The sequence below is a fragment of the Macaca nemestrina genome, chromosome 16 (genome assembly GCF_043159975.1).
Source record: "Macaca nemestrina isolate mMacNem1 chromosome 16, mMacNem.hap1, whole genome shotgun sequence".
NCBI classification, from domain to species: Eukaryota; Metazoa; Chordata; class Mammalia; order Primates; family Cercopithecidae; genus Macaca; species Macaca nemestrina.
Genome location: NC_092140.1, coordinates 3,123,301 through 3,136,623, shown reverse-complemented (window position 1 = coordinate 3,136,623; position 13,323 = coordinate 3,123,301). Strand labels below are relative to the sequence as shown.

At 41.4% G+C, this 13,323-nt stretch overlaps 1 protein-coding gene across 4 annotated transcripts in view; it reads right to left on the bottom strand.

Moving 5' to 3' along the window:
- Window positions 1-3,154: 3,154 nt before the first annotated feature.
- The window catches only part of LOC105485291 (ankyrin repeat domain 10), a 36,513-nt gene continuing 26,344 nt past the window's right edge, over window positions 3,155-13,323 (bottom strand). For 2 of the 4 annotated variants that reach the window (XM_011747577.3, XM_071081030.1), the window contains exons 5-6: window positions 8,337-8,432; window positions 3,155-4,745 (exon numbers count right to left, since the gene is read on the bottom strand). In XM_011747577.3, coding sequence (XP_011745879.2) covers window positions 4,252-4,745; window positions 8,337-8,432 — 590 coding nt within the window. In that variant the 3' untranslated portion in view covers window positions 3,155-4,251. Of the gene's footprint in view, window positions 4,746-8,336; window positions 8,433-13,323 lie in introns of those variants that run through there. The other 2 variants (XM_011747578.3, XR_989466.2) reach the window with 2 other exon arrangements.

Sequence of the window (13,323 nt, the reverse complement as noted above, 5' to 3'; positions counted from 1 at the left end):
TGACAGCACGCATTCTGTGTGATGTAAAGAAAGTGTGCGTAAAGGATTTGTTGTGTACGGTTGTCTCCAGGAAAAGCACATCTCTGGCTGATTGTGCGATAAGTGTATCCAGTCGCTTTTTCAGAAACGTCATTTTCGTTTGAAATAATGATTGACAAGCTATGTGATTTTTTAAAAAAATAAGGTTATAATGCAGTGGCTCAAGCCTGTAATCCCTGCACTTTAGGAGGCCAAGGTGGGAGGATTGCTTGAGGTCAGGAGTTCGAGACAGCCTGGGTAAAATAGTGAGACCCCATGTCAAAAAAAAAAAAAAAAAAAAATTAGCTGGGCATGGCGGTGCACTACTGTAGTCCCAGCTACCTTCAAGGCTGAGTCAGGAGGATCCCTTGAGCCCAAGAGGTCAAGGCTGCAAGGAGCCAAAATCACATCACTGCACTCCAGCTTGTGCGACAGAGTGAGACCCTGCCTCCACTTAAAAAAAAAACCAAAAACAAATTAACCCAGTGAACCTTCTACTTCAAGGAAAACTGACAGTATTTGTGTCCAGTGATAAAATTTGAGTTTTTCAGCGTAAGTCAGAATGTTGTAAAACTTATATCCAGTACCATGTGCTTGACAATTTCCAACTTTTGACTTTCCTGAGATTATTGGTGATCAATGTTTTATTTATTTTTAGAGATGGAGTCTTGCTCTGTCACCCAGTTTGGAGTGCAGTGGCGTGATCTCGGCTTACTGCAACCTCTGCCTCCCGGGTTCAAGTGATTCTCCTGCCTCAGCCTCCCAAGTAGCTGGGATTACAGGTGCGTGCCACCACACCCAGCTATTTTTTTTTTTATTTTTAGTAGAAATGGGGTTTCACCGTGTTAGCCAGGATGGTCTCGATCTCCTGACCTCATGATCCGCCCGCCTCGGCCTCCCAAAGTGCTGGGATTACAGGCATGAGCCACTGCGCCTGGCCGGTGATCAATGTTTTCATATTAATGAAAGTTTCAACACTTGAAAGACTTGCAGAAGTCAGTTAAAAGATCTTTCCCAAGCAAATAATGCATAAAGTTACAAAATTACGCATGGGTTAAAGGTCCTTTCTAAGTGAAAGATAGATGGACTCTACTGCAACCTGATACAAGAAGCTCACTGATGTGGGTCCTGATTCAACATTGCAACTGGCCTTTAAGAAACTACTGTTACTGGACGGAAGGTCTTGACTGCGAGTTGTCCAAGTTCCTGGTGCAGTTGAATAAACACACAAAGCAATAAAAGAAGGAAACAACGAAAGAAGCAAAAAAAAGCGCAGATTTATTGTAGCAAAAGTACACTCCACAGAATGGGAGCCAACTTGAGCCAGGCTCAAGAGTCACTAAGCTAAAGAATTTGGTAACACACACCCCTAGGTGCCCTTTAGAGGCCTCCAATTGGCTGCATCCTATGACAGATTGGCTTGCAACCAATCAGGCTGAAGCAGAGACTGTCTTATCACAGGTAGGAGACTGTGGCCTGAGTGCTGCCTCATCTCGCCTAGAACTGGCTGTACCTGCTGTTCTTTTGCTTATGCCTTAGCGCTTGGTTACCCTAACTTCCTATTCTTCTGCCCCACGACCACTACAGAGTTTGGGCGTGGCATCAAGCACTCACAATTAACTGCAAAGATGAGTCAAATATCCCTTTTTGCAATTACCTATCTGTGTAAGGCCAGATTTTCTCCACATACTTCAACCAAAAATTTATTTAGGTATTCTATCTCCGAGTAATGTTTTATAGTTTTCAGTGTAGAGGTCTTGAACATCTTAAGATAATTTCCTAGGTATGCTATGGTTCGGGTGTCACTGTAAATGGGTTTTATTTCATATTCCAATTGTTTCTACTAGAACAAATGAATGCATGCATGGGAAAGTATCTTCAGGCCAAAAAGGCTAAGACTCAGGGAGCTATTCTTTCAGTATAAACGTCAATTCTGGTGGACACAGAAAAACCTAAACTTATTCTCAATGTTAAAATGACAACCATATTTTTTAATACAGCATTTTTCTTTCAAGTCCTAAAAATACCCCAAAAACACTTGTCTCAAATAAATACAAAGTAGACAGACTAATGCACCTCTACATACCCACTACCCAGCTTTAACATCAGCTCGCACCAACTGTGTTTGATCCTTGTCTCCACTCACCAGGGAGCATGGGCTCCACTCATATTTTTATATTTTGAAGCAAATTCCAGGCATAGTATTAATTCCATCATCACCATTTCCTTATGTATCGCTAAATAAGAACTGAATATACTAGTGTAAATGACTCTAAACTAGAATATGACAAACTACTTCAGTCATCCACTCAAGTGTGGATGTTGCCCTACTTTAGGTTCTGTGCAATATTTTTGTTCCTAAGCAGTCATATTCTGTCCAAAAATTCAAGACTAATCAAAAGTATGTTTAGTGTGTTTTCAGAGATTCACTTAACGTTTTTCAGCAAATTAACTCACTATAGAATATCTGCAATACCTTAGAAAACAGTCCAAACGGGACGGCATCAAGTTTCATCTCTTAAAAACTCAGTAGTTTGGGTGGCTTCTTGGATCAGTCTGAGGCCAAATCTCAGTTGTAAGCTTGGTTACTAGTGTCTGCCATAGGATGGGGGCGGTGGCCTGGACAGCACTATGCATTCTCCTCCTGTTCTCACTGTAATTTTTGCAAAACTACCAAAGCGTAATGCTCTCTCATTGTGGTCTATTAAGTTTTTACAAGAATATGCATGATGTATTGAATGTTTTAAATAACATAGGTAGGCATGCCAGAATGGCTATTTTGGTGCTATTTAGAACTGTAATTCATATTCCTAAAAGGCTTACATTAATGAACACTTGCTAAAACCAAAGAAGTTTAGAACATGATGGTTGTTGTCTTTTATGAAAATAAGCACCCAGGCATGATGCTGAACTGACATGCAATTCATCCTTCCTCCACAGAGGCTCAGCACCAACAGGGCCCATAAAACTAGAGTAGAAACTCAAAAATGGGAAAAAACACCCTATGAAGAGTCAAGTAAAATCTTATAAGCAAAAGGAAACAATAGTCAACTCCTCCTCACTTCCCATTCCTTCCACAGGTATCCACACCCTGCTGGCCCCCAAGCCCGGAGAGAAACCCCAGGGACAAACTGAGTGTGTGAGAGTTTTTTATTCAATTTGTGAAGGACAGTTTCAAAACAAAATGTTAGTAACACTCTTAGAACACTGGTTTGTTCGTTTGACATTTTCTCTATCTGCACCAATTTTTATTACAAAAATCAAAAAAGTAAAAATTCATTACAATATTTGCACAGTATAACCACTAGTTGCCTAGACCAAAGCTAATTTCTACAAAATCAAAAACTTAATGCAGTTTTATGAAGAGAGTAAAAATTCTCTCAGTTAACTGGATATACATAGTGGTATATATCTTAAAGCGGAAAACCCCAAAAAACAAAAACAAGGAAAAAAGAAAATACATGTCAAAAGTCAGTTAAATACTTTGACCTGACAGTTCCTACAAATAGTAACTTCCACTACATATAAAGGAATCTGTTACGTGTGGTAAAATTTCCAGAGACCAAGTAGGAAATGTGGAATTAAAAACAGTGAATCAGAACGCAGCCCCAGGCTGGGCCTGCTTTCATGAAGCCCAAGGCAGTGATCTCCACCAAGGAGGGACCACCGTCTACAACTAAAACCTTCAACCACATGGTGATCTGCAAAGCTTCACTGAAAAAGACAAACGTTCTCTTCTTCACACAAATCACTGCAGAAATCTTTGTAAGGCTGTACCTTGCATAGGGAAATAGTTGTGTTGTGTCAAATTCTACAGAAAACAGTGGAAGCAAGCTTTTTAAAATGATGCCCATGTGCAAAGAGATAAATTACCAGGCACCTCATTTACCGCCCCAATTTATCTTGATCATATAATGTTTTAACAAAAGGAAAAACGGCAATATCTGGTGACAGTATTAAAAAGACAATGTTGAGACTGGCATCAGAAAAACTCCAAAAGTACATCTTATAAAAAGGACACCTCACTGTAGAAACATCTATGCACTTAGTAAGCCCTACTCATGCACAAACAAGCAGTCGCTGGGAACTTGTCGAAGTTTACTTTTTCAGAAAGTTAAAGTATAAAAAAAAAATAGTACAAGTTGTGACATTCGTTCAAATTGCTGCTACATCGGTGTTCTGAGCTGGCTACCAGGAAGGACTCCTGCATTTCCAAGAGGCAGGCCAGTGTCTCTAGGAGCCGTGGTGCAGGTGCATGGTGCCCAGCACGGCACTGTCGTACCGCTCCTGCACCTTCACAGACTTGGAATGCTCGACCACACTGTTCAGTTCCGGGATGCTTTCGGCAGTGTCCCCAAACCCGTGGTAGTGTCCGTAGTACAGGTTATCCCCAATGTCTTCCACCCAGGAAGGCCTACTGGCTATACAGCTACTTGGACTCCCGTTCAGGTGCAGAGAACCGCACAACTCAGGGTTAGCTCTCAGGGTCTTCTCTGGCTCCTCAGTCCCACTAATGCAGAGAGAACCCTGGCTACTTGGAAACGGCTGTCCTGGGGCTAATCCACTGCTAATTCCGTTAGATCCTGTCAAGCACTGGCCATTCCTGCTTTCCATCCCACTGAGCGGGGTCGTGGAGGGGAAGTCCAAATGTCCATTGATGACACATCCATTTGTCAATGTATTCGATACGGAGCTACTGTTTTTCATATCTGCATTAAGAAATACACCTGTCACCAAAATTCAGAACCAGTGAGAGAGGAGAAACTATAAAATGCTTCATTGCCATTACAATTTTAAAGAATTTTAGTTTTTGGGTTTTTTTTCCCTTTTAAACCAGTTCTTTTTTCAAAGTAAAATGAATGTGCATAAGTAGACTTAATATTAAAACGTTAACAGTAGTATTTGCCTGGTAAGATAGGAAAATCACATGCATGTCAGTAGCATCGGGTAGCTCAACTGAAACATGTAAGCTGACAAATACACTGCATGAAAAATACCAACACAGTCCTGAAAAGCCATCGATAAAGTGCTCTCATTTTAAGACTACTTTCGAGAGTGGTTTAAAAATCGCCCCTGAAAAGGTCCATCAGAACTGAGTGTAAAGTGTTCTACAGAGGGTTCCAATAGAACACAAACTTCTCTAGTTCTCAAGCGAAAATGGAAAAAAAGGTAAATTAAGCGAATTAAGGAAGCTCTTTGAACTATGTACAACAGCATCACATGAGGTTTTTAAAAAATCTCATAAATCAGGTAGGGACTGTTGACCCTTCCCCTGAGCCTCAAATCAGGGCTATTAAAAGGAACCCCTAAGTTTTTATTTTTATTTTTTTTCAGGAGCACAGAAATCTACGTAGTACTTCTGCCAAATGCCACATGAGAGCACTGGCAGGATACAGAGAAACCGGCAACCACAGCGAGGAACTGTAACGGCCAACAGTCCTCACGCTTGCAGGCCTGGGCCAACAGCACAACATGTAGTCGCTTCTTCTCAGTCCAGCAATTAAAATGACCATGGCAGCCAGGGTTTCATTAGGTTACTTTCAAAAACCACCTTTGCTGGAAAAAATGTTGATAGTTTAATCTGCATATACAGACATCTATCAAGAGGGAGATGTCTTATGGGATAAAGAGTCCATCACGGAACATCTGGGCACACCAGGACAGGCAACGACAAGTCATTCTTCTGTATACTGGAACTTGAGAATCAGTAATATTCATGTTCACAACAATTCACGTAACAGTATAAGGGATGATCTAAAATTATCTCTAACTTGGTAATACTAGATTTTATCTCAATGTTCTTCACTACCAAAGCAAAGCATGATATTAAATCTAGAAGAGCTCAGTTCTAATAACTTTTAGAATAAGGACGCAGCTTAAACACATCCGATTACCCTAACACGTCACACACTGCGCGACTCTTCCCACGGAGGGCTTCCCTCCATCTCACCGCCTGCGTACCTCTGACAGAGCTTTCTGATACGTCCTGCAAGTCTTCCTGCCAATAAAGGATCACGGCTTGTTCAGTGAATGGAAACATTATCTAAATATTCCATTAATTGTCCAGTTTTTGGATATTTAAGCAACATAGTTTAATAATTGCTATAAATTCTTCATAGGTCAACAGATTTTTTTCCCCCAAATTAAGTGATAGCTTTTCTATTTGGCTAAAATCCTAGACTAGAAAACATGTGTTTCAAGGACTAAATAGAAAATAAAAACAGAAATAAAACAAGTTATTTCCAGGGGAAATTCATACGATTTTTTTCAAAAACAAAGTATAAACAATGTTTTCCTAGGTGACAAAACTCAAATATGATGGCAACCCTGACAGTTGTTTATTGTATGTATAGTTTTTACTAAGAATAAAGTAAGTAGAATTTTACTTCAGTGCCCAGTTAAACTAAATCTGTTCTATTATTTAATCTCCAAATCAAGGCTGGTTGGTAAGCTCATGTTGTTACAGAGAATCTAATAAAACAGCATAAAACAGCGGGCACCTCAGACCCACCGAGGCACAGCACACACATCACAACCTCCAACGCTCTCCCTTCCTCTGCTCCCAGCTGCCGGCCAAGACCCGCACTTCCCTTCTCACTGTCTGCCTGGCCAGCCCCCGGATCCCACGAACATCCAAACACAATGCTGGGGATGAGGTTTCAGACAAGATCCTACTTCCCTTCCAGCCAATCCCATAGAGAAAATCGGGATTTAGAAGCAAGCACCCTACTACCCGAGTCCTTTCCAGGGGTGAGGACACTTGACCCTCCCCTGAGTCTCAAACTAGGGGCATTTAAAATGCAAAGATAGCTGTACATAGTTGTTCAAAAATGTATTCTTTGGAAATAATTTTAGCCAAACAAAAATTTGAACTTAAGTGTTTAAAGGAGAGCAGCCTTTGGTCTGATTCTCAAAGGACTATGGAGGCAGCTCCCTCAAGCTTCTAGTGGACGTGGAGTGCCATGTCCCATAAGGGAAACCTCGAGTAATCTCTAGTGATTTAACACATTGTTTATTCAGTCAGAGTGTCATAAATCAAATGACGGGAAACACGGGGTGTATGTACTTGGCATCTGGTAAATGGGATGGGCTGGGTTTTTCAAAAGTACGTTCCAGCTTGGATATAGTTTAACAAAGAAGTAATGTCTGATGAATAAAGGGTGGCCACTTCTGCCAATTCAAAAGCAGGTAGCAAGGTCATTTTTAAAAAACGCAGGATTTGAGTTTTGTTATGGATCTTTACCTAAGGTCAAATAGTCCCAGACTACAGAAAACCTATTATTTTAAATATACTAACTGATCTGAATTTCTCTACTGGGAAAAAGGTGACCCCAGCAATTCTGTAGTTTTCAGAAAGATGAACACATTTTCTTGTAACTTTAGTGAACAGAAATGATTTTTTCATGTGGGTTTGGGAACAAAATACATACTCTTTTTTTTTTCATCCCCAGTTATGAATTTTGCATAAAGACATAATAAACTCAAAAAAAAATCTACTTCTAAATATATTTACATGTTAAGAGAATGGCTAAAAATGTTTTTGTAGTTACCTGAATAAAAGAGCAGCAGAAAAAAAGCAATAGCTAAATGGACAAATCATTTTAGATACTCTAAATGCTATAAGAACTGAGCTTCTTCTGCCTTTTAAAAATTGGAAATAGGAATACTGTTTTAATATACTAAAAACATTAATGTATAAAATGTGTGTTGTGAAACACAGTGTTTACCATTTTAACAGACTCAGAATGAAGACCACAGAAACCAAAGCAACCAAGTCCTGGGTAAAAGATTCCATGCTGGAGTGACCGGGTGGAGTCAGAACCACACTGACTAATTCTCAGTGTTTACTGCTAGTCGTCCTCTTTGCGGTATATTGGTTTGAAAATATTAACCGTAGCATGTTCGGTATATTCACCCAAAGGCCATATGTCAGAAAATTAAAAATGCAAACCTCATTAAAAATAAGCAAGGCACATTAAGCAACAGCTTCAAATCAGAATAGAAAGATTGCACTTACATTTTTCATGTTCATAGAATATACCCAAAACACTGATCCTTGTATCTACAAACTTGCCCAAGATATGCAAATTATAGTGTAACATTTTTAAAAAGACACTGGACAGCACAGTGCAAAACATCTGAGAAAAACTCATGTTAGAAATAATACGCATACTGATTCTTGCAACGACACGGGGTCTGCATTGCTGACACAGTATATATTTCTATTTCTTTTGGTCCAACAGAACCACTCTCCTGCTGTTTGGTGTCTTCGACCATTGGATTGTTGTTGCAGCTAACAGGAAACTGTCCACTCCCACCTGTTACAACAGCAAACTCCCTATCAACGTGCATTTTGTCAGCATCGTCTTCTGTGTCGCCATTCATGAGTGGCCCGGCAGAATCCAAGCTTTGAGCTGCACAGAAAACAAAGACTGTTTCAGATTCCTTTGTCTGTAACAAGATACGTGTTCAGACACACAGTTTACATTATTTTGTGTGGGCACTGAACACTTTAAACAATCACATTAAAAAAAAATGGACAGGTCACTAATGAGCTTAGCACATGACTGAAAAACTTTTCCACAATCAAAAAATCTATTGACATGTGCAGTGTTTTAAAGTCATGGAATTTCAGATACCTATTATAGATTTACTTGATGGCAAAAATTCTAATTTTCTGGCCATTTAGAGGACATAAAGTGGTTATATAACCTGGAAACAATTCTAAACTCCATTTTCAAATTCAGTAGACTTTAAAAACAAACAAAAATACTAAGACAATTCTTAAATTAACATACAATTAAAACAATCCTGATTTTTAAAAAATCCACTATTTCCATTAACAAAAAAATAATGTAAAGGCTGAGAGACTCAAGACTAGTCTGTCAGCACTATCCCAGAGTGGCATTTGATCTGAGCACCAAAATACAGAAAGAGTTAGAAATGTGAAGTTAAAGCTACATGGGCACTTCACTTACAAGATTACCATCCTCTGCACTGTGGAGATGCGAATGCCCCATGTGATACATTCTGCACAAGCACCTCCGCCTCCGAATCCTAGCAAGACTCACTTCTTACAAGCAGCTCCACGTGTCTGAACGGCTTCTAGTGTTTAAAAATGTGTTTTAAACAAAAAGGATTCTAACAAATCACTGTTACACGTTGCTTTATTCATTTACCATGGCATAAATGTTGTATCAGTTAATTTCAAAACAATCTCTCCTCTGCCCTATGACTGTATTACGATTCACCTAACCCAATTCCCTGCAGCTGTCTGGGCTGCTTAGCCCTTTTCTTTCCTATCATGAACACCACAATTAACATACTCATAAATGCATTTTTGTGTGTATTTCTGGTTAACTCAGATACTTAGAATTATTTCTGGGCCAAAGAATACACACCACAAATAACAACTTTCAGTGCTAAATACCTCTTTCCTATAAACATTTAAAAATAGGGAGAACGGAACTTTGCAGCTTGAATTAGCTCTAATTTTAGAGGCACACAACTCATTTTTGATTATACTGTATATACTAGATCTGGATTATTCTACAAAGATGCTAATGTACAGGATGAGAAACCCGATTTCTGAATTAGTATCTGGGAGAGAAACAGAGCAGTGTGATTTGTGTAGCTGGGGGGATTGGGGGTAGTCAGAAGTCTGAATAGGTAGGAGGCCAAAAGCCTTCTTAAAATACAGGTGCTTTAAAACCAGAGGCATTAAATGGTGGATTTTAGTCCTTACTCAAAGCTTTAAAAAATCTCCCACAGGCCAGGCTCCACTTTCACTGTGACTCAGGCATGCACTTTTAAGAGATCAGTGTGTAAGCAGGGCATCTTTTGAAAAAAAGAAAAAAAAAAGGGCTGGGCGTGGTGGCTCATGCCTGTAATCCCAGCATTTTGGGAGGCCGAGGCAGGTGGATCACGAGGTCAAGCAATCAAGACCATCCTGGCCAACATGCTGAAACCCCGTCTCTACTAAAAATACAAAAATTAGCCGGGTGTGGTGGCGAGTGCCTGTAGTCGCAGCTACTTGGTAGGCTGAGGCAGGAGAATCACTAGAACCCGGGAGGCGGAGGTTGCAGTGAGCTGAGATCATGCCACTGTACTCCAGCCTCGTGACAGAGTGAGACTCCATCTTAAAAAAAAAAAAAAAAAAAAGGGATCGTGGGGTGGTGGAAGAGCAGATCTCCCAAGTGTGCGAAAGTCGTCCCAACCTCCAGGAGCCTTCATGGCATGCATACACGGAGAACCTGCAGCCAAGAGCAGGTCAGCGTTCGCTCCTCCCACAGGCTGCAATCCTGCAAAGCCAACCACAAACACGGTTTGCACAAAAGGGTGGACTTTGATGGGAATACAATGCAGACAGCTTAAAATACCTACACACTCAATTGGCATTCAGATGCCAATGTTCCCCAGATAAAGTGACAACTAGGGGTTGCCTGCAATTTCACACCTCTGAAAAGCAGGTTAGAAAACCCCAACAGAGAAGAGCTTCACGAAAGCTGGGGTGTTTGTCTTCTTCACTAGGTCCAGTACCTAGCATAGTACTCACATCAACAGATGAAGCCCACTCACTAGCCAGGAGAAACAAAAACACAAGGTAAACAAAAACAAACGATCAGTAGCCGGCACAGCCTGTAATACAACCCGAGGAATCACAACCATCCAGGCAGGCCTGGCCGTGCCAGGTGCAGGTGCAGGAGGCGCCACTAGGCGGCCGTTAGAGCCGCGCCAAGGGCAGCCCAGGGAAAAGAAAGCGGGCAAAGCACTAGCTCCCAGCAATTCATCCTGTAACTAGAAGGCTCACAGCGGCCAGGGACCTCTCAGAAACTGCTCCATTGAGTAGCCGCATCTTTTATTAATGCAGATGGTTTCTCTAACAAAACAGGGTAAGAATGAAAGGCTTCCATCTTTTACCAAGCAAGATTCCGATTGTGGGAATCATGCCAACAGACACCCTAGAATTTCATTCTATCTCCATAGATATGGCCTCTCTATACAGTGTAGTTCCCACAACCAGCTGTCCCAGAGCCTTGGGTAATGCTGTTTCATGAGTGCCGCCTTCATTCCTAGTAGCTATACATAAGTTCTCAATTGGCTGCTACAGATACTAAGCCTGCAATTTTCTCTTTATGCTGTAAGCCATGAAATTGAAACTGGCCTCTCAAAATTTGAAGAACATTGGATTTGGACCCATTTCCTCCCACAACCAAGACCCTGCCAACTGTGGCATTTGCTCCCACACACCTGTTGCCACTGCTGAACGAATCAATTACATCTTGCATTTGAGAAAGGTGGCCTGTACAATTTCAGAAAAACATGTCTTCCAAGGTCATCAGCTTACTCAGGAAGCACTATCCTTTCCTATCTTCCTATTGACTCTTAAACAATGATTATTTCTGAAAATGTTAGCAAGACCACTTTTTACAAAGGGTCTTTACTTGACTGTAAAAGCAGGTGTCTGTTGGGAAGACAGGCTTCTAGTACACCTGAGACACAATGTTCAGGATGGAAACCTACCTAGGACTAGCTCAAAACCTCCAGCCTCCCTGCTCACAAATACAGCCATGTCCAGGTGTGGTCACTGCCTGACCTCCTAAGTGAGAACTAAAGCCAGTAGAGCATGCCTCTGCCTGAGAAACCCACATTCCTGACCCTGGGGGACACACAGAGATGCTCCACTTGGGGCTGATGCCCAGGGCAACTAAACAGTCTGCATTTGTATTTTCATCTGAAATTTGGGGGTTACACAAAACCCCTAAAGGCAGTTCCCAGTAACTGCAACTATGAGCTATTCAGGATCCAGCAGCTTGAAACCATGAAAAAAGTCTTAGTTTCAAGTTCGGGAAGGTCTGCCGCATTACAGAAGTAACGCACCTGGACATCAAGGTCGTGCCACTACAGAGGCTTGTGGGAGTGCTGGCCAGGTGAAGACACTGCGGGGGCACCACTCATACCGACACACAGGGAAACAGGACTGTAACTGACAGGCATGCCTGCAGATACATCTAAGGTTTAGGAAAAATGCCTGATCATAACTTTAATCTTACATTAAAAAAAAAAAAAAAGGCACTCTATGAACAGTCATATTTTGGGATATAGGGGCTCCAATCAGCCAACAGGACATTACTCCCAAGACCCGAGCCATACTGGTTATATTTCCCAAGACTAAAGCAGGAGACATGTTACAAGTCAAAAACTGCCAAGTAGTTTCACACAATGAACTTAGGTGAAGCTTGAGAACATGACCTAGACTTGTAATCTACCTTTTACTGTGCTTCTAGGTGCTGTGTGGGTCCCAGGTGTTGACCCACAACCCTTGAATGGTGGCCAAAAGGCCCAGGACCCCTCCCGCCTGTGGCCTTTCCACTGAACTGAGTGCATCCTGCTGTTGCTTCCACTGGGGAAGCCTCAATGTCCTCTCATTAAAGCAGCAAGGAAAGATGCTTTGCCTTCCCGGTTTCCCACCAGTCATTACCTGGAACTACTGTTTGTTCTGCTGTAGAGCACATTTTACTCAACTTTTTAAGGTCCTGTTAAAACCAAAATGTTTTTCTATTACAAGGTGACCTTTTGTGGGACCGACCAGGGCCCAGATTCCAGCAGTGCAGAGGGCTGGGATGACTCCAGGCAGCAGGAAGCAGCAGCAACCAAGGACAGAGGAAGGCAGTGAGCGCTCTGGACAGACTAGGGCGGACTGGAGGTTTGGCTCAAATACAAAAGCAGCTTGTGATCAAGTGTGCCAGTCTTGGTTTTGCTTCCCACTGGGGTGTCCACAACTGTGCTGAGGACAACTCAGGCCCGTTAAGTTTGCTCAAATGGAGACTTTTAACAGTGGAAAACGCAGACACTGTCTGGACTGGAAGTAATTCAGACTGTATTTCAAGACGTCACATCTTCAGGGATCAACAAAAAACAATCATTCCTTACTTGAACACAATTAGGTAGGTGTGTTCTATCATCCTGGCCAAATTTTTGTAAACAAATTACTGCAAATTTGAAAACAGTAAGGATGTCAGCAGTTACAGTGCTCTAATATGTAACTAAACTACAAGGAACTAAATTACAAATTTACCCCTGGGAGGCATTTTATTTCCTCTCAAGTTTCAAGCAATTACCATCTATCATTTAACAAACCAGCCAGTCATATCTGCCCTCCTTTACCAATAGTCTTTAACCCTGTTCAACACGAACAGTTAAGGACAAAAGGCAGAGATCCTTTATCCAGGTTAAATCCATTCTGGGAAAGTGTTAACACTTTCCACCAGTAACTTTACCTCTATATCATCAGGTTGTAGATAT